General features: G+C 46.8%; 1 protein-coding gene across 3 annotated transcripts in view; it reads right to left on the minus strand.

Annotated features, from left to right (window-relative positions):
* The window catches only part of DPH6 (diphthamine biosynthesis 6), a 73,747-nt gene that overhangs the window by 38,713 nt on the left and 12,819 nt on the right, over positions 1 to 22,215 (minus strand). For all 3 annotated transcript variants that reach the window (XR_010793230.1, XM_066608588.1, XM_066608587.1), the window contains exons 4-6: positions 15,198 to 15,271; positions 14,465 to 14,583; positions 1,896 to 1,957 (exon numbers count right to left, since the gene is read on the minus strand). Coding sequence is in view for 2 of the 3 variants with exons in the window: in XM_066608588.1 (XP_066464685.1) it covers positions 1,896 to 1,957; positions 14,465 to 14,583; positions 15,198 to 15,271 (255 nt within the window). In the remaining variant the exon portion in view is untranslated. The remainder of the gene's footprint in view (positions 1 to 1,895; positions 1,958 to 14,464; positions 14,584 to 15,197; positions 15,272 to 22,215) is intronic.

A 22,215-nucleotide genomic window follows, 5' to 3' on the forward strand; every position in this document is an offset into this window, starting at 1 on the left:
CTTTAGAGAGGCGTTCACATGTTACGGAAAGCCGCAAGATAGCGTTAGGCCGCCAGCAGACGGCCAGGTCGGATCCCGCTGCGAGAATTCTCGCAGCGGGACCCGACCCGAGCCCCTGCAGAGAGCAGTGCGGCACTCACCTGCTACCGCGGCCCCGGATGTTTCATGTGCCTGGCAACCGGCGACCGGGGAGTGACATTTCTGTGCAGGTCTCTGCGAGCTCCGCACAGAAATAGAGCATGCTGTGATTTGTTTTCTGCGCGTGATTTTGCGCAGACAAATCGCGGCCATCTGCCTAGGATTGCGTATTGTAATGCAATCCTATGCAGGAGTGTACGGGCAGAAATTCTGCGGGAAATCCCGCCGTGGAATTTCCGCCCGTGTGCAGGGGGCCTTAGAGTAGAGCTACAGCAGAAAATCTGCTCAGTTTCTTTATACTCTACATGTGATCAGGATTTGCTTTAAACCCATTTACTCCTTAAGGACCAGACACTTTTTAGGGATTTTACTCATGTGGTTTTACTGCCCTATTTTTTTTTCCTTCAGCCAACAAAATTATCTTTGCTTTGTTTTTTTTTCTGTGACATATAGGGCAATTTTTAATATCTTTTTCACTGACTTTTTTGCCTTTTGTTATTTTATTGGGGGGGGGGGGGAGCTAAAAAAATGATTTTTTTAAAAAATTAATGGTAAGTTTTTTTATTAGTACATTTACGCTAAAATAAAAGTATGGAAATGGGTTCCTCATTTTGTTTCAGACATTTTGATTTAGAACATGTATGGTTTGGGATTACAGGGTGCATACAGCGACAGTTTTGATTGGCGTCGGCTTTGGGTTATTTTCTTTTTCATGTATATATTTTTATTTTAATCAGTAATTTTGTTTTACTTATTTATGTAAATATTTTTTTTACTATGCATATCCTCCATGACGTCATATAAGACCTCTGCGGGACATTAACTTTTTTGGTTTTTTTTTTCATTATACACTTTTCCACTGTAGCTGGAGCATCCATAGGAGCCCCAGTTATAGGGAAAAACATCCCCCTGTAGTGACAATAGTCACTGGTAGAGCTGATCAGGGTCTGCTAGGACCCTGCAACTCTGCTGTGCCAGGGGATCCTGGCAGTCACGTGACTGCTGGATCGCTTAGTGCAAGAAACACTTCCACTTTCATTTTTTAGTACACAGCACTCATTAAGCGCTATGTACCAGGGAAAGGAGAAGGCAGAACTGATTAAAAACTTCTTCTCCCTTCTCCTTCGGGTTCTCAGCTGTGACTAACGGCTGACAACGCAACCTGCCTCTGCTTGATTGCAGGAGCAGAGGCTTTAATCCCGCGCCTTATTTTTATTATCGGACGAGATTAAAACCCAGGACCAAGCGCCGTATATTTACAGTGCTTGGTCCTTAAGGGGTTAATACTTAAGATTTCTGCTGTAGAAGACTTGATGCCCTTGTTGTCTGTAAACTTCGTGTTATGGTAATTGTATGGCGCTTTAAATGCACAAGATCCTATATGACTCTCACCACTTTATGATGCCATGCCCCATTGTGGTGGAGATTATCTCCAAAGAATAACTGGATGTGGCCCTTTAAAAATCTGATAGTACTAAGGGTAGATAGAGACCCAGTAGACAAAGCTAAAGTCTTTCCTTGTCCTCAAATGGCATAAGATTAAAAATTAAAGAAAATGTTGATGGTAAGCAAAAATTGATCTTTAAAAAATAAATAAATAAACTTGTATTGTAAATTGTGATATTACTCAAAGTAGTCGGTGTGCAGCCCTAGCTTTCATACTGTGGCTGAAGACCCAATGTGTTTTTTATAAAGCTGCAATTGAAATTATTTCTTTTCTAATGTCAAAATAAGAGTAATTCACTGTAAAAACCGACCTGCATCAGGAGAGGTCTCATTTCTTCTAAGGATTTTCCAAGATGTTTATCAGGATTTAATCCTAAAAATCAAAAGTTACAATTTTCAATGAGCCTCTGATAAGTCAGACACACGAGAGAAGATCATATTGGATATCATGAAAAGACTCTTATACAGGAGTTTAACCCTCCAACACTCACATTAAATGTGTAAAAACCCTCCAAAAAAATGGTTTTTTTATTGAAGATTTTGAATTTATGTCTCATGTAAATATATTTGGTACAGAACTTAGTCAATTTAAGTGCATTTTAAACCCCTCAGTGACATAACTAGCTTTAGGCCGGCTTCACACGAGCGTGACGGGCTCCGCCGCGTTATATTCCGCAGTGAAGCCCGTCACGGCGCCCCCAGAGACCCCATACTTACCAGCGGAAGATAGCGTGAAGACGCTTCCCCGCCCACCGCCGTCGCATCATGTGACACGCCCACCGCGTCACATGACGCGGCCGGCCGTGTCACGTGACGCGCCGGCCGCGTCATATGACGCGCGGCGGTAGGCGGGGAAGCGTTTTTTTCACGCTATCTTCCGCTGGTTGCAGCGGGAGATAGCGTGAACGGACGGCTTCTATTGACTGCAATGGAAGCCATCAGCGCGTACACCCGCGGCAAATAGAACATGCTGCGGGTGAGGACGGGAGATTTCACTGTGCGAAATTCCGCGGTAGAATTCCGCACCGTGAGCATTGTGCTATTAGGTTCAATAGAACCTAATAGCAGGGGGCAACGCAGCAGATTTTTGCCGCGGATTTACGTGGCGTAAATCCGTTCGTGGGAAGGAGGCCTTAGCCTTTAACGCATACTCCCATCTTGGGAATTCTATTTCAAGGTGTTCAACATCACAAAACAATGTACTCACCCATAAGATGTTAATTTCCCAAATGCTCCGTTCTCCAGATATTGCAGCTATCAATTCCTTTGCGCTCTGGTTGTTTACTGCTCGTTGCCCAGGAAACAGATCACCTTTTCTACGGTAAGAAAGAGCAGACGAGGCCGGCGCTTGCACACTTGTTTCATCTAAATCTAGTGACCGGGATCTCCGGAGCGCATGCACACTAGCTTGTGGCCAGGCCACCAGCTACCATTGTGCTCTACTAGTTTTTTCCATAGAAGAGGTAGTCTGTTTACCTGGTGATGAGCAGTAAACAACCAGAGGAGAAAAACTTTAAAAATTTTTTTGTAAAAACGTTTAGCTACCACACGCGGCAATGACTGCAGCATCTTCAGGGTTAAATGGAGTAGTGATTAGATGTCATAGAAGTGAGCATTTTTTCACTTCTACTCCTTTTCTGGTAATAAGACCCCCATATGTAACTAGGAAGGGGTGATAAAATGAAGAAACGTCTATATCACCACTCCCCTGGATCAGGAGGAGAAAAAGGAGAATTAAAGAACCGCCGGAGCCGGAAGCCCGCAGAGCGGTAGGCGGGAGGCGGCATGAAAGGGTAAACGGGGAGGAGTGACGTCACCGGGCGCAGTGGATTATGGGAGGGGGCGGGGCCTCCGTCGGGAGGCCCTATATAAGGGGGAGCAAGCAAGGGAGAGGTCAGAGCGGCGAAAAGAAGAAGAGAAGAACAAACAAAAGAGTGAAGTCAAGAGAGCGAAGACGACAGGAGAAGCACAGCGGAGTTCGGAGAGCGGAGAGCGGAGAAGCGGAGAACGAAGATAGGGAGTGCGGCAGCGGAGCGACGAGCGCTGAAGAAGAGTGCGGCAGCGGAGCGGCGAGCGCAGGAGAAGTCCGAGGGGCGCTGAAGTTGGAAGTGTCGGGCGAACGGGCGGAAGAAGGCTGAGCGCTGAAGTTACAGTCAGTAGCGGCGATCAGAAGGCGGCAAGCAACAAAAGGCAAGACCGGCCAGGTGGGCATTGATCCAACAACGGAAGGAGTCCGGAGGAGGCGGAGCTACAGCGATTAACCGGAAGTCACTGAAGAAAGAAGTAAGCGTCCGAAGATATCAGCAGCTGTAGGAATGGAGGCGGTTCTGGCACGAATTCGGGCGGCAGCGGAGGAAAGAGGCCTGGAATGGCTACTACAGCTATCAAACCAAGGACTCAGCACAGGGGATGGATCAACTCCAAGGTCTGCCGACATGAGGAACGCTGCAACACAGGACATGACGGCAGGGAGCGTAGAGCCTTCAGGAGCAAGGCCGATGGAGGGAAGCAGTTTGGCAAAGGGTGCGGGGCCGGCGGCGGCAGCACCAGCGGGGCACACGAAAGAGCTAAGACCGCGGAGGGCCCGTGCACCAGAAAGGTTTAGCCCCGAGCACGGACCCTCGTGGGGAAAAAGGAGGCGGAGTGGCTCCCCGGCCCCCCCACATAGCACGCTTCCCCTGGCAACACCAACAGGCAGGGGAAGCAAGGCGGGGAGAACTCCCGCGAGGCAAAGGAGGACGGCAGGCAGCGTGGGGTCCCGTGCTGAGAGGGGGACGGGACCTACCGCTAGTCGGCAGGCAAAGAGCAGAAGGAGAGAAGGAGGCGGCGCTGCAGAGCAGGAACAAGCCTGCAGCGAGTCAGGAGCACAGCGGCCCGGGACATCTACAGGTCTGACGGCAAGAAGAAAGGAGGCGTTTGCAGGGCCAGCAGAGCGGTCGCAGCACAGCGGGGGTCAGGAAGAAGCTCGATCTGGAGGTCCGGCGGCTGGTGGGCCCACAGCTCCCACGCGGCCAGGTGAGTCACACTCCATGTACAGTATGTCTTGTAATATTAGTAATACAGAAAATGTGGGTAATAGGTATACGATGTTTAGTAATGTTAACCGTGCAGAAAATGTGGGGGATATGTATACCATGCCTAGTAATGTTAACCTGGCTGAAAATGTGGGGGATATGTTTACCATGTCTAGTAATGTTAATCTCGCTGAAAATGTGGGGGATATGTGCGGGATGCCCAGTAATGTTAATCGGGGGGTACTGGCTGGGAGCAATTTTGGTCAACGATCGGGGAGTAGTGCAGCTACACCAAGCGTGTGCAACGATGCATCGGCACTGCTGGGTATCATGGTAGAATTTTTGAGACGTCAGGGGGGGGTTGGTAATCCATCGCCTGTCACAGCATGGAGCTCACCATGCACTGCGTCATCCAGCATAGAGGAAGGTCGGATGGGACCCCTAGCTGGGGGGACTGGGGCAGGACAGGCGATAGGAAGCACACAAACCCCCATTACAGTAGAGAGAGTAGCCACGGCGACATCATTTGTCGCCGGGGAAAACCTACAGACGGGGGCAATAATGGGGGCTTCAGAGGCAGGGGCAGCAGCAGGCGTTGCGGTGGCAGTACAGACAGAAAAAGATGGGGAGGGAGTAAGGTTAGACGACAAAGCGAAGGGCGAAGTATACGTCTGCTTTGAGGGACCTCTGGGGGCGCATCTCAAAAAAGAGGTGAGGGAGAAGATTTGGAAGGACGAATATGTTGAGATATTCTCCCTCCTCCCCTTGGAAAAATTTAATTTGGACAAGGGGAAGAGAACGGACTTTAAAAAAGAGGAGGAAGAGAAGAGGAGATGGCGCTTGATTCCCCAGACGTTTGCTAATTGGCTACAAGCGTTCGCCATTTTAGCCAGCGTGATAGGAGAAAAAGCACCGGAAAATTGTTCCGGCCTTTTTTGCTACATGGACTCAATAGGGGAGGCTTATAGGGTATACGGGGGCCAGACATGGCTACGCTACGATGAGCAATTTAGGCAGCGTAAGGCGGTGCGCCCATCTATCAGATGGGAGCACAAAGATATAGGCCTATGGTTGAGGGTAATGGCCCCCGCACGATTTGGACAGCCCTTTCAGGGAAGTGCCGGGTCATTCGGCCTGGCCACTAGTTCAGCAGGGGGCCAAGGCAGCACAGCGGGGGGGAGCAGGCTCGGGTACTGTTGGCAATACAATGAGGGACAGTGTAAGTTTGGGGCAACATGCAAATTTCGTCATGCCTGCTCCCATTGCAGTGCAGGCTCCCACGGAGCGGCACGGTGCTTTAAGAAAGGAAAGGGAAAAGGGCCCGGCGGTTTTACGAAAAGGGACGACCCCGGTGATTTTGGAAGAGATGGTACCTCATCTAAGTAGGTACCCTGATAGAGAGAAGGCGGAATTGCTGTTTAAGGGTTTTAGGGATGGGTTTCACATCCCTGCCCCGTTGCATGCGGTCCCCTTTTCGTTAAAAAACTTGCGATCAGCATTAGAGTACCCGGAGATGGTGTCAGAGAAGATAAGAAAGGAGGTAAGGTTGGGGCGCATGGCAGGGCCGTTTAAAGAACCGCCGGTGCCAGATTTCGTGGTGTCTCCTTTGGGGGTGGTCCCAAAGAAGGAGCCGAAAAAATTTCGGCTTATACACCACTTATCTTATCCAAAGGGCGCATCGGTGAACGACGGAATAGACCAGGAGCTTTGTTCGGTGGTGTATACCTCGTTCGATGCGGCATTGCAATGGATACGAAGGTACGGGAAGGGAGCATTGATGGCAAAGGCGGACGTAGAATCGGCTTTTCGCCTGCTCCCGGTTTCACAGGAAAGCGTGAGGTTGTTGGGGTGCTATTGGGAAGGGGATTACTTTGCGGATCGTTGTTTACCCATGGGATGTTCCATCTCGTGTGCATACTTCGAGGCGTTCAGTTCCTTTTTAGAATGGGTGGTGAAGGATGCGGCTGCGGTGCAGTCGATCATTCATTACTTAGATGATTTTCTGTGTGTGGGGCCTGGGGGATCGCCCGTGTGTGCGAGCCTGCTGGGCACTTTACAATGTGTGACAAGGCGGTTCGGGGTGCCGTTAGCTCCCGATAAGACGGAGGGGCCCACTACGTGTTTAAGCTTTCTGGGCATCACCATCGATTCAATTGCGATGGTCTGTCGCTTACCTAAGAATAAATTGGATGACTTACGGGAGGAGGTGCGCGCGGCGCTAGGAAGTAAAAAAATTACGCTAAGAGGGCTGCAGTCACTGTTAGGCAAACTGAACTTTGCCTGCAGGATTATGCCCATGGGTCGGGTGCTTTGCAGACGGTTGGCGTCAGCAACAGCGGGCATTCGGGCACCCCACCATTTCATTCGTTTGCTGGCCAGCCACAAGGCAGACCTGACGATATGGTCTACCTTCCTGGAAAAATATAATGGCAGGTCGGTAATCATGGGCGAGGTTAGTAACAATGTGGACTGGGAGCTATATACTGACGCGGCGGGCAGCGCTGGATTCGGGGCCTATTTCCAAGGGAAATGGTGCGCGGGGGAGTGGCCGGAGAAGTGGAAGCAGGAAGGCTTGATACGGAACTTAGTGCTACTGGAGTTATTTCCAATAGTGATGGCCATCATGCTGTGGGGGGACCACTTTCGGGATAAAAAAGTGAAATTTCACTGTGACAACTTGGGGGTGGTGCAAGTGATTAACACCCTTTCGGCATCATCCCCCCCGGTGGTAAACTTGCTGCGTCACTTAGTGCTCGAAGCATTGTCGCTAAACATGTGGATAGTGGCGGCTCATGTTCCCGGTGTTGACAATTCAATTGCGGATGCTCTCTCTCGGTTTCAGTGGGAGCGGTTCCGGACACTGGCGCCGGGTGCAGAGAGGAAAGGAAGAGAGTGCCCGGATCTAATTTGGAGCGTGGTAAGCGAGCAGTGAGGGGCCTGTTAGAGCGGTCATTGGCTCGGCGAACCAGGGTAGCGTATAGCGCAGCGTGGAACGAGTGGGAAGAATGGGTGAGAAAGGAGGGGGGCGCGGACTCAGAGGAAGACAGAGTAGGTATGCTGCTGAGTTGGTTGGGTAGAAGTGCGGAAGGGGGTAGGTCAGTGGCGCAAGTAAACCAATTTATAGCAGGGCTAGCATTTGGGTTCAAGTTAAGGGGGATGGGGGATGTGACTAAAAAGTTTTTAGTAACACAGGCGCTGAAGGGGTTCAGGAGAGGTAGGGAGAGTGTAGACACTAGGCGACCAGTTTCCTTTGACATATTAGAAAAATTGGGTAGAGCATTGGATACGGTGTGCGGAAGTGAATTTGAGAGACGGTTGTTCAGGACGGCGTTTTCTCTGGCATTCTTTGGAGCATTCAGGATAAATGAATTGGTGTCTCCAAGCAAAAAGACCGGGGGGGGGTTGCAGGCAGAGGACGTAAGGTTAGTTGAAGGGAGGCTGGAGTTGCGGATCCGCCGGTCTAAGACGGATCAGCAAGGTCGGGGAAAGATTATTAAATTGGGCGAGGTGCCAGGGGCCCTCATGTGCCCTAAGAGGACATGGGAGCAGTATAGGGGAGGGTTAGAGTCTAGAACAGGCCCCCTGCTGTGCCATGAGAATGGCCAATTTTTATCTCGCTTCCAATTTATAACTATATTTAAGAGGACACTGGAAACGGCAGGGTTTGATAAAGAACAATTTGGGTCACACTCATTTAGGGTGGGAGCAGCGACAGAGGCATCAGTGAGAGGTATGGGGGTGGAAGCTATAAAAAGAATAGGTCGATGGGAGTCCAGACGTTTTGGATCCTATGTACGCCCTCACCTACTTTAAGGCTAAGGGTCAGGGTGAGGGTGGGAGGGGGGGGGGGGGGGGGGGGGGGAGTAAAAAAGTAGGAGCGACCGTTACTAAATTATGCCGGTAATTTTGTTTTACAGATGAGCATCCAGCGTTAGTGTGGATCTTAGGCCATTCTTATGTCTTCTGGGGGGCGGAGAGAGCGGGAGCACGACCCAACGGCAGGCAATTACGGTTCCCTAAGAACGAAGCACGGATAAAGTGGATGGGCATTAGAGGCATGTCCTGGGGCGCGGTCTTGGAGGAGGTAGAAAGGAGGGTGATATGGGATAGAGCGCCGGACGTATTAGTCATTCATGCAGGGGGGAATGACCTGGGGAAGAGGAGATTTAGGGACCTATCGAGGGACATTCGGTATGACTTCCTTAGGTTACAGGAGTCATACCCGGGAATAGTCGTGGTTTGGTCGGAGCTAGTGCCGAGAAAAGTATGGAGGGGAGCGCGCTCAGAAAAGGGGCTGAACAGGGCGAGAGTAAAGCTAAACAAAGAAGTCTCTCGTTTTGTGGGCGGAAAAGGGGGCATAGCAGTGCGGCACATAGACCTGGAAAAAGGCACGGGTAACTATTGGAGGTCAGACGGCGTTCATCTGAACGACATAGGGATGGACCTATGGATGGAAGGTTTACAAGAAGGCATCGAGCGAGCGCTGGCAGTGTGGAGGGCGGCGCAGGCTCAAGGGGGTCGAGCCTCGCTTGCGGTGGCGGGGGATGGAGAGGGACCCTTGGAGCCCGTATAGAAGGTAGTGAGGGGAATGGTGGGGGCTACCTAGCCCCCCCCCCCCGTTCCTCTCCTTTTTCGAGTTTGGGACCTGTCGCCTCCAGGGTATAGGGCGGACCCCTGATAGGCGGTAGGAGAGGCTAGCCAGGCCTGGCTAGCCGGCCTCGGGGTCGGTAAAAGATGGCGGCCGGAGGTTAATGGGGAGTGTCGTTGGGCTCCCGAGTCTGCCGACCTGCGGCGGGAGGAAATAGTTAAAAAGTTCGTGGGGATAGCGTCGCCTGAGTCGGCCAAGTTGCGGCAGGTGACCGGGACAGCTATCTCCTTGTAGGGGTGAGGCGGCAGTAGGTGGCAGACACAGGGGTGCGGCTCCAAGGTCCTTTCCATGTATCGGGATATGGTCATCATTAAGGTTGATGTTGAAATAAGTTAAAAATGTATTTTTATGTTGTTTGTGTTAATAAATGGCTGCTGTGGCCAAATTTATCCAACAGAAGGTGTCGGTGGTTTGTTCGACGAATGGTGGGGGGGGGGGGAAGGGGAGGTAAGGTCATTAGCAGCAACGACTCCGTTATACCCGGGTCAAGAACCGCCGGAGCCGGAAGCCCGCAGAGCGGTAGGCGGGAGGCGGCATGAAAGGGTAAACGGGGAGGAGTGACGTCACCGGGCGCAGTGGATTATGGGAGGGGGCGGGGCCTCCGTTGGGAGGCCCTATATAAGGGGGAGCAAGCAAGGGAGAGGTCAGAGCGGCGAAAAGAAGAAGAGGAGAACAAACAAAAGAGTCCCACCCGCCCGCCCTAGAAGAACAAAAAGGGGGGAGGTGGGGACAGGAGAAGGAGTTCTTGTCATAGCAGCGGGGGATGGAGAGGGACCCTTGGAGCCCGTATAGAAGGTAGTGAGGGGAATGGTGGGGGCTACCTAGCCCCCCCCCCCCCCCCGTTCCTCTCCTTTTTCGAGTTTGGGACCTGTCGCCTCCAGGGTATAGGGCGGACCCCTGATAGGCGGTAGGAGAGGCTAGCCAGGCCTGGCTAGCCGGCCTCGGGGTCGGTAAAAGATGGCGGCCGGAGGTTAATGGGGAGTGTCGTTGGGCTCCCGAGTCTGCCGACCTGCGGCGGGAGGAAATAGTTAAAAAGTTCGTGGGGATAGCGTCGCCTGAGTCGGCCAAGTTGCGGCAGGTGACCGGGACAGCTATCTCCTTGTAGGGGTGAGGCGGCAGTAGGTGGCAGACACAGGGGTGCGGCTCCAAGGTCCTTTCCATGTATCGGGATATGGTCATCATTAAGGTTGATGTTGAAATAAGTTAAAAATGTATTTTATGTTGTTTGTGTTAATAAATGGCTGCTGTGGCCAAATTTATCCAACAGAAGGTGTCGGTGGTTTGTTCGACGAATGGTGGTGGGGGGGGGGGGAAGGGGAGGTAAGGTCATTAGCAGCAACGACTCCGTTATACCCGGGTCATGAGTTTCTCTGCTGCCTGCTGGTCCCCCCTCCCTCTCTGCTCTGTACATACTAAAAGGTAGCAACTGTAAATTCAGTAGTTCTGATCCCAGTTCAAACAGTTGTAGCTCTGGTTCTTTTTGTGCGACAGACAATCTTCTGGTGTTATTTTACAGACAATAATCTTGGCTTTGAAATAACACTAAAAGCAAGTCTGTAGCAGTGACTGAACTGGAGCTACAACTATTTGCAGTAGAACAAGCTTTGTTCGTCCAAAACTGTTATGTCCTTTTCCTGCCGAATGAACAAAGCTCTATCTAAGGCCACATGAACACGATACGGTCAGAAGATACCTGGCCAGTAAGCCCTGCGTACCTGTCCGGATTCTATACTATCTGTACTGCAGATGTGCTGGCCGGCGCACATGCGCAGTACAGATATGATTGCATCATTGCTAGGCGATGACGCAGATCCCGCGGCCTTTTCACAATAATGATTGCGGAAGGGCTGCATGTTGGACGGCTAACATTGTCCGCACGGAATCCAACTCAAGATAAGGTATGCTGCGATTCCCCCTCCTCCCGCAATTGATTACCGCTGGTGGGAATTGAAACACGCTTTTACATTGCATGCTATGGCAGCTATTTCCTGCGGAATCCAGAGGCGGTCACCCGCTCCGGATTCCGCAATGCAAATCCGTCCATGTGCATAGGGCCTAAATTGCTGTTTATAAAGTGTTAACCCTTTCTAAAGCAAAATGTTCTACAACTTCCTAACATACTTTATGTTTCCATGCAACACTTCTATTCAAGATATTAGTTTGGGAATGAGAACATGTTTGACATGCAAAGGCTGGAAACCTGTAGAGACCTAGTTCTGCTCTCAGTCGAGTAGTAGATACAGTTGTATCCAATCAAGGGAAGCTAAACAGCTTGGACTGCAGACTGACACACTTTAGCAAACTATCAGAGATGCATGCACCTATTTCTCCCATAGAATCATCCGTAGCGTGTCCCTCCTGCCCCGCGGACATAAGCGCTTAAAATAAGAATTAACTTACCCGCAGCGGACCGGGCAGATCTTCTCTTCTTCACGGCCGGATCTTCTTTCTTCGGTCGGCGGATGTGCTCGGCACGCCGGCTGCGTGCATGCGCCGTGCACATCCGCCTGGCCGAAGAAAGAAGATCCGGCCGTGCAGAAGAGAAGATCTGCCCGGTCCGCTGCGGGCAAGTTATTCTTATTTTAGGTCTCCCGCGGATCCGGACAGCTTCCATAGAAGCCTGCGGGAGCCGTCCCCACGGGAGACCCGCACCTAAATGGAGCATGTCACGTTTTTTTTCATGCTCCATTTTTTTTAAATTCCCTTTTATTGACCATCCGTGGGTATTTATCTACCCGCGGGTGGTCAATGCATCCCTATGGGATGCGGATCCGCATGCGGGTGATCAGCTGCGGATTTTAAATCCTATTTTGCCTGTGGACATGAGGCCTTAGAATTTCTTTGGCACTGCTCAGGGATTGCCGTTTTTAATAGAACTGTGTCAGATTTCCAGATTCTGTTTTATATACATAATTGCACACAGGAATATTATGTATGAATACAGAGGTAGAACTATGAAGTCCCTTCTACATACACAATAAAGGACATCTTACTCTATGTACATTCATATGTTTAAATGGACTTCATTCTCAAATAGGTGTAATAGGTGAATGCATTACAAATCCACTCTAATATAATCTTTAATTAGAAGGAACTAAAAAAGCTGCTTTCAGACATGACAGGATGGAAAGAGAAGATCATTTCCGACCCAGCAAATGCCAATCATGCCACTTGATGCTGAGGCGGCAGTCTGGCCATTAGAGTAGTGCTGAGCGGTAAAGGATGATTCCGTTTGCTGACTAATAGGGGCACACTACTTCTAGCCTAACAATTTACCGGTGTTGAGAACCGCATTGTTTGACAATGAGTGATGCTGATCCTATGTCCTACACCCTCTGCTGATATGTGTGTGACATGTCTGTGACACTGCCATTTACATCATTTTTAAGATCCACAGACCTTGTTTTTATAATTTGTGAAGGCGTATTGAGGGTTAACAACTATAGTGGTTTTCTCACAAGGAAAAAGCTGTCCATATGCCTTATTAGAGCTAATGAACTTCATAGTGGATGTCATTTACTCAAGAACTGAAAGCAGCTAAAAGTATCTTTACACGGGGCGATTAATTCTCAGTGGAAACAGTTGATTCGGGCAACAGTTGTTCCGTGTACATGCACATTCCAACAGGGCACGGAGCGAGAAATCGCTCACCTGTCAGAGTCACTTAGTTTTTAGCTGAACTAAATTCCAATGACCATGTAAATAGGAGTTTACTCAATGTTTGCGCAACTCCTATTAACTGAGTGGAGGCAAGCAGCCAGAAAGATCCCCGATCGCTCTACCTTCATTCAATTGAACGACCATTGCTACTGTGTAAAGGATAGGAGCGATACGTGGGCGGCAGCCCGTGGGACGGCTGTTGGCGTAAGGCACTCAACATTCGTCCCGTGTGAAGATGTCCTAAGTAAGAGCGGCTCCTGCCTGGCTCTACTATGTATTATATCTGCTACAGGGAAATTGTGTAGCCAAACTTAATTCCAACCTGGAATGCCAGTTTATTACCAAGGCCTATTATTTCCAGTCTTTAGAGAAGGGGGATTGATCATGAAGGGCTAGTCTATACTTATATTCCATATCTACTAATTTTGTGAACCAACACAGGATGAGAAATTGAAGGTAATACTGTCCTACAAGGAATAGAAAGTACATAGGGAAAGGCAACCGAATGATGCCTGGGATGACCAGAACTAGCTAAAGCAGTTCAAATTTTAATTTCTTAGTTTGAGCCCCCTTTTTATTTTATTAAAAAATGTACTCAAAAATAATATTTAAAGTAGACCTAAAGGCTACTTCCACACGGTGTCTGCAGTATACATTCACCGTACGCACAGTTAAAGCTCCCAGCGCATACGCTAAATGGATCCGTAGAACCCAGTTCACCCAACACAGTCAAATCTGGCCTCCGGGTGGTATCCAAAAGGGTTCTTTTTTTGTTCACTGCATGGGACAGCAGAGGCATTCAGTGAGAAACGTATACTGTACAGTATACATTTATCTAGAAAAGTCAACCTACAGGTGATGGATGCCAAAGAGTGCCAACCATTAAGCATATACATTCACTGTTTCCATTGGAGATCCTCCTGATAGAAACCTCTGATGGACACAGCAGATGCAGTATTAAGGTAGCCTAACATGAGCTCTCATTATTTTTTTTTTAAATTTTTGATCACAATCTGTTTTTAAAAAAATCTTAAAGTTTTCACACTGACCGTAGAGCCTAATATATTTCTGTTACTTCCTACAGAAAAAGCTTTGCAGCTGTCATCTCACTAACATGAACAGGATAACACTGCGAGGTAACACCTATATGTAGATAACTTAGGATCCACCCTACAAGAGGTGATCAGCTGAGACCATCTACTCCCCTCTCTGCAAAATGACCTCTGCACAAATCACGGAGCAAGCCTAGAGCAGTCTCCAATACAAGTCAATGGGTCCCATGTTTACAGCATCTGAATGGCCCATGAGGCTGCTGTAAAGCATATCTCTAAATGCTGTTAAATGCAGCTCAGACAATATGGCACCCCCATAGTCCTGCATACACAAGAGAATTAAAAAAAAATTCTAAAATCAGAAAATTAAAACGGATTAGAAAAACTGAAAATTATTCTCTCTCTGGTTTTAATTAATAAAAACTAATTTGGTGATATAATCCCTTTAAGCACAGAAAATGTTGCAATGTATTGAAATATGCTACTCAGATACAGGTCTCTCTTACCAAATGCAGCGACCTTGATGAGAATGGCCTGTAATCCACTGGAAATCATTTCATTTAACAAATCCTCTTGATTTCTACGCCAGAGGAAAGCAAGAGGCTGAAGACCAAGTCGTTGACACCTAAAAAGAAAGGGTTAAAGGGGACATAGCAGCTATTTAGACATATCTGTTTAAACATATAATTGTATTCTTCATGAAATGATTCCGGAGCATTTCTTAGAACTCTGCTTTTTGATTTGTTCCTCTATTAGTCCTTCCAGAACATTATGAATTTATGGGTGTTACCAGTTTGGGGGTGTCCTTACACACTCTGGCGCTGCCTAATCAGTGCTGACTGTAAGGAGACACCCCTCTAACAAGAAGAATTGTAACTCCCAGTTGTCTAGTTATTCAAAACTTTCTAGCAGGCATAACAGAGGAAAGGCACAATGTAGAGTTCTAAGATGCTCCGACAAGTTATGATATGTGACAGGTCCCCTTTAAAAGTTTACTTGTCAACAGCAACATTATACATGGTCAAAATTGATAATAAGGACACTACACTTTAATGGAAGCCAGAACATACATCATCCTCCAACAATAACATTGTTGGCAACAGTAAGCTGACGGCATATAGACGGCCTTTATGTAAGAAGCCCATACTGTTAAGTGTCTAGACAGAAGTGCATACACAGGCGACTCCTGGGCTGCCTTCTTCCTTTTAAGATATACTTCAATGGACAGAAAAATCTTACACATTTTCCACTCGTATACGCTGGTAATCAGACAGGATCGCTCCGACTGAAACGGAATCCACTGCCTCCTTATCCTGCAAAAAATAAATTAATCCGTGGTGGTTTATCTAAAGTTAATGAACAGTTAAAAGAACGTAAAGATGTTTCCGAACAACAGAAATATAGAGATAAAGGAACTGAGCATGGGATGTGCGTAAAGTCTGCAATATAACTTGGTCTCACCTAGTACAGGAGATGTCCCTTTACATCCAACAAATCTACAAGTGAAGAATGGCTACATAAAACTTACGCATTCCACACTTTCAGGAGGGTATTGTTGCTCCTTGTGGGGAGCACAATATGATAGACCCTATACATAGGCCATGCAATGCTCTTGGAAAAAGCCATGCAAATGAGCGATGGAAAAACTCTCCATTACTACAGTGTTTCCTCGAAAATAAGGCCTACCCTGAAAATAAGCCATTATTACACTGCATAAAAAAATTGGAATACATTATCCAACAGGCTTGGTCCAGGTCCAGGTCCCTCCTGCTCCACTTCATAGTTCTGGCGCACACTTCCCCGCATTCCTCAGCGCTCATACATCACCACTTCATGGTTACAGGACTCATAAACCCCGCGCTCCAGGAAGTGATGGCTGTTATTTGTTCAGCGACTGCTGCACGGCCAATCAATGCAGCGCTAGATGAACCAATGCAATGGCTGTGATTGGTTCATCCATTGCTGCATTGATTGGTTCTTTGACCGCCACTCAGCCAATCAACAGCCATCGCGTTGTGGAGGTGGGATTTGTGAATTGGCTGGCCGTGACTCACAGCCAACTAATAAATCCTGCCTCCACAACACGATGGCTGTTGATTGGTTCATTGACCGCTGCTCGGCCAATCAATGCGAAAGCTGTGATTGGCTCAGCAGCGGTCAAAGAACCAATCACAGTCATTGCTTAATGGAGGCGGTATTTATGACTCTAGTAACTAGGAAGTGATGTTGTATGAGAGCCGACGACTGCGGGGGAAGTGTGCGCCAGAACTATGAAGAGGAGAGGGAGGAACCTGTGCCAAGCCTGCTAGATAAGTATAATAAGACCTCCCCTGAAAATAAGAGCTATTGCCTCTTTTGGGGCAAAAAATAATATAAGACAGGTGGTGGTGCTGTGGAGGATTATTCTATTGTTCACTTACAGGTCTTTTTGCCAGGAAGGATTGCATGGCCCATATAAGACTCCTTGCTCTCTTGTCGAGCTTTCCACAAAAAAAAAAAAAAACACATCCCCCCAACAGTCTCACACTAATGGTCCTCTCACTTAGACAAACCACAATCCTGCTGTACATTGGTGAGGGGCAATAACCCCAAAACAGCTGTATGTACATAGATATTCTGACTTGGCTTACATTCCTAGTCATAGTGACTCATCAGATATAGACTATTGCAATAGGTGGAGCTGTGGCGGATTATTCCATCATTCACTTGCACATCTGCAGATGCAAAGGATTGGCCGACAACTCCTGTACCCATGGCAAATCAATATATGCCATTTAGACTATAGGGATTAAACTATCAAATAACCTATAGGTAGAATTTCCCAAGTGTTCTTTATCATGTCCCCATGGCCAAGTATCATCTACTGTGTTTGTATTTACATTTCCTGAACAATTTTATTACATTTTTTCTGAAATTGCTACTAAATTGATAATTTGAGTTTTAAATGGACCTGTAATAAAATAAAGTGCAATCTAGACAAGCCATTTCTATATGCCTCATTAGGATGCCACAGAGGTCCGTTGGGACCCCTGTGTATGAGTGAAAGCAGACAGCAGATCCCACTCTGGTGAACTCTGCAACGTGGTCAATTAATTGAATATAAAAGTACAATGTCACGACAGGGACAAGCTTTACTTGTAACTATTTTTTACATTTTGATAGGTGTTTGAGCTGATGTGCGGGCAGTGTCATTTATGTCTAGGGAAGCTGTTGACTGCACTTGCAGGTATACCTGTTGCTAATGTACCTGATAATGATTTTTATAGTGGTAAACTCATTTAGAGTCTAGAATAAATTATATCTATAGGGTTCGGTGTCCTAAAGCATCTGCCACATAGATTAGATGCGACCACTGTGCAGCAAAAGGGCTGAGTGGGCATACTTTGTCGCATGGATCGCCTAGAACCACGATGCCATAAACCATACACAACCGGTAAGCACTTAAATTATTAGAGATCCACAGGTTTTGCCACTAAGCAACCACATCTCTTACATGGCGAATAATTTACAGAACTTACCCTTATAGGGAATTTTTCCCTGCATTCACACTGTACAATTATTGCTACAACTGTCCTAAAACAAGTGACACCCGACAATAATTGGCTTGCATTAAAAAAAAAAACTTTAAAGGGGTTGTCCCACTTCTTGCTGTTTTGCTGCATGGATCAGACAACTCCATGCATTGCACAGTGGCCCAAGGTGGTACTGCATGCTTAGTCCTTTTGAAGTAAATGGGACACAGCCTGCAGTACCAACCTGGGCCACTGTGCAACATATAGCGATGTCTGCTTCCTGCAACAAAACAGCTAGAAATGAGACAACCGCTTTAAGAGAGCTATATAGGGACAGAAACCCTAAAAAATATTCATGAGCAGGCACTCTGATTAATTACAGATGAAAATGACAAGGATCACAAAGTTGTGTTTAAATAATAGCAGCAAAACAATAAAATAATTACACGATTTTAATAAAATTTGTAAAATATGGCGTTTTCATGACAGATGCACTTTAATTCTTTTTGCCCAAGCATAGTAAGAATCTTAGCTTGCAGCAGCGACTCTACTTCACCTCCAGCAACGTGGTGCATAAAGCGTATTTATGATCCGTATCTCACAGATCCCAAATGTGATGTAGGACGTACTCATATGATATTAAATACATATTGTTATAATCTGACGTGTATTTGCAGAGGAATTCACAGCGGTAGTCCGAGGGCGACTCTTGGATTTCTGCAGCGGTTTTACAGTTTGTATGCCACAGATTAGTTCCGTTCAATGGGGCTTATCCGTGTGTGGCTATCTGCTACGGTTATCACGCCATGCAAATTTTAAAATCCATGCCCCACGGAACACAATTGAAAAACACTTATAGTCCAAAACCAATCAAATTTCATTTTGAATATGTTGCCAATTCTCAATGGAAAATCCGCCATGTGAACCGCTCTCAACACCAGCAGCGGAATTTACTGGGGAAAGCCACGGCTAGCTAGAAATGACCCTTGTAGCCCGTCGCTGCAGGGTATATATAGTGTTTACAGGATGGCAGAAGGTCTGCCAGGACAGGAGCTGCTCCCATAGAACACAGAAGAAATAGTTTTTCTCTAGAAGCAATGAAAAGACACTACGCTGCCTGCCGTATGAGGAACTATACAAGACAAGGCCTTAAATGTGTACGATGACCTGAGCGTTAAACAGGGAGATCAAAAGTCTATGTACAATTTCTGATCATGCCGACTACGAGATCCGATGGATATTTTGCCCCTGCATGCTGCACTTTCAAGCTGAATTGTCACAAAAGGCCTAGACAATACTACAACAATGTAACAATTTATGAGGCAATTAAATAGGAAACATAGTAATGCAATTATTAGCATGAGGCACCACTCCCCAATTATATGTCCCTCTAATTCCACGCTCGCTCCCAACCATGAAATCGTCCAGGGGAGAAATTAGCTGCAACACTTTAGAGTTTAATTGGCAAATAACACAACCTGTAATTATAGGCAGAGATGTAATATTAATGAGAAAAATAAAAAAAAAATTTTAAAAAAACTTTTAACAGTAAATTACCTTGCAGCCATTATCAATTTTCTTAAACTGCAAGTCCTTAGGATAAACTCCGTCCCCCCTGCAGAGAAGTAGGTAATTTTTCTCTGCCTGATAAACGCAGCCATTAAACGTGGCGTGTATCACAAACCTCCCCACTTTTCTTTAAATGAAAACGTTGCGTAGCCTCGGGGGGCCTCTGTCTGACTTGATCCCAACGTGTCAGTTAATCAGATAAAAAAATAAATAAATGAAATAATCATCAAGTCAGAACCACAAACAGCCTGAGGGAGGCGGGAGAGGGAGACGAGGAGGAGGAGGGGGCGCAGTTATTAAGATTTGGGAGCTGCAAACAAAACAAGACATCCGGATGATGTTACAGCATGTGTAAAGGTTACCGATCGGCTGGGGACCAAACTGGCGACGCTCCCGGCTGCACCTCTTCCTACCCCCAGTAGGGGTTATACAACTTATACATTAACCTTTACGCTGCCGGTCAGATCTCATGGTCTTTTGTAATTTAGACTTTTTACCCTTTCCAACAAAAGCTACTGCCTTCTGTAGGGGATTGGGGAATCCTGAATGGACTACCTGAGATTATAGACCCAGAAGTCATCTTTACCGCCGGACAATGTATCGCTTAGGCCTCATTCAAGCCGACACATTGTACCTATAACTGATATTCCGAAATTAGGCCAGAATCATATGAACGTATTTGCGTGTGCATTACACAGAAAATAGAAGCCATTGATTTCAATGGGTTTGTTCATATGTGCGGATTTTGTGTTCGTAATTCCGTCGCGCAAGAAAATACACAGCATGTTCTATTTTCCTGCGCATTTGTACAGGAAAAAAGAACACATTTTGAACTCAATAAACTAAGCGGCTATTTAGATGGCTGATAGCATTAGTGCCTTTTATTTTTGAATGTGCAAAAAGTACAGTAAAAAAAAAAAAACGTTGTTGCGCATGCAAGATGTACAAAAACGTGCCACAAATGCACATACAAACATGCATATGTTTCTGTGAATTCGGCCTAAAGGACATAATACCCCAGACAAGGGGGACTAGAGGGTATATTACCTGCAGCTGTTCTTCTCTGCCACCCCTCTGATCTGCCAGTTTCGGGCCCAGTTTTTGACTGTCCAAGCTATTTTTTAGCTACTTAGTAATATAGTAGGCTAGGCCAAAAAAAAAATACATTCAGTTCAGCCTTTCTTCCCCAATGTTGAGTACGACAAAAAAAACGTAATGAGGTAGAAGACAATTTTTTCCATTTAAGTGAAAAAATTCCTTCCTGACTCCAACCTGTCAATCGAAATAATCCCTCGATCATTAACCCTTCTAAAGTAATCAGTGACTACAATATGTAATATTTAGAGATGAGCGAACGTACTCGGATAAGCACTACTCGTCCGAGTAATGTGCTTTATCCGAGTACCGCTGTACTCGTCTTGAAAGATTCGGGGAGCGCCGCTGCTGACAGGTGAGTTGCGGCGGGGAGCAGGGGAGAGCGGGCGGGAGAGAAGGAGAGAAAGATCTCCCCTCCGTTCCTCCCCGCTCTCCCCTGCAGCTCCCCGCTCCGCGGCGCTCCCCGAATCTTTCAAGACGAGTACAGCGATACTCGGATAAGGCACATTACTCGGACGAGTAGTGCTTATCCGAGTACGTTCGCTCATCTCTAGTAATATTGTATCGCTCAAGAAAGGTGTCTTTCCCCTCTTAAACTCTTAGCAAATTTTTGCCATCAACACAGCCTCAGGCAGAGAGTTCCATAGTCTCACTGCTCTTACAGTAAAGAACCCGCTTTCGATGTTGGTGTTGAAACCTTCTTTCCTCTAGACGTAGAGGGTGCCCTCTTGTTACAGTCACAGTCCTGGGTGTAAATAGATGATGGGAGAGATCTCTGTATTGTCCCCTGATATATTTATACATAGTCATTAGGTCATTTCACTTTATGAAAGCTGTGGCCAATGTTGATCACATGAGAAACTCTGACCAATCACAAAGCAGGTATAGTGCATTAGTAGTCTTAACACTACCAATGCACTGTGGGGGTTAGGTAGTTTGTGTTGGCCATCTAGGATAGCCAAAAACAGGACCTGGAACTGGCAGATCGGAGGCACAGCAGAGAAGAAAAACTGCAGGTAATATACCCCCGCCCCCTCTAGTCTTGGGACAGAATTATGTCTTGAAACCAGAAAGTCGCTTTAATCTTATCATGACAGTATTATAGATAGAATATGTAATAAAATGTAAAAAAATACATTAAAAAACTGTGGTTAGTATTGTTTTCTTGCAACACTGGGGTCCTACTGCAGGTTCAAATCCAACGAAGGACAACACTGGATGGAGCTTGTATGTTCTCCCCAAGTTTGCGTGCATTTCCCAGTTTCCTCCCATGCTCAAAAAATATACTTACATGTCAATTTGTAATTTAGATGGTGAGCCCCAATGAGGACAGGGACTTTGAAGTAATGCCAATCTCTGTACAGTGCCGTGGACTATGTATGCACTATATAAATGCATTTACATTAAATAGGAAGTGCAGCTTTGGCCATCCCAACATTTTACTAGATGGAAAATCCTACTATTCCACAGACTAGCCCAAGAAACCAGTGCTCCCATAGTTAAGGGTTCAACAAGATCCGCTTTCTTCTCCTTAAAGAAAGCATGTACGCTAATAGAGCATTTCCTGTAAGTGTCAAGAGAGAAGACGGTCCACGGCCTGCTGCTCAATTCTTGTAATTATAGTCTGTCCCCAGCCAGAGTGGCTGTATTTTACTGTCTGTGTTCCATGCAATCTGCATTCATCACTATTTTAATTAAACCAGACTTTAATTTAGTGATTTCATCCCAAAGAGTAAGAAGGAGGGGGGGGGGGTGAGAAAAAAGGGAGGAGGAAGGAACAGAGTGAGAACATAATGAGAGAAGGAAAAGGACAGAAATGAAAGGACAAAATTAGATGGGAGGTAGGGCTAAGAATGTGGCCAGAGAAGCCGGCGAGAGATAATTAAAAGCGAGATTGGATATAAACGAAGACGGAAAAATAGCCGTAACACCGAGGGGTATCAAACCAATGACAAATCTGCAAATGGAAGACTGCGGCAAATCTGCAAACAGAAGGCAACGCAGAACGGTCTCAGCCTTATGTCCCAATGTACAGGGATAGGTCAAGCATGAGAGCAGCAATCTGAAGTCACATGTACCTG

Source organism: Eleutherodactylus coqui, chromosome 6, assembly GCF_035609145.1.
Source record: "Eleutherodactylus coqui strain aEleCoq1 chromosome 6, aEleCoq1.hap1, whole genome shotgun sequence".
Classification (NCBI taxonomy): Eukaryota; Metazoa; Chordata; class Amphibia; order Anura; family Eleutherodactylidae; genus Eleutherodactylus; species Eleutherodactylus coqui.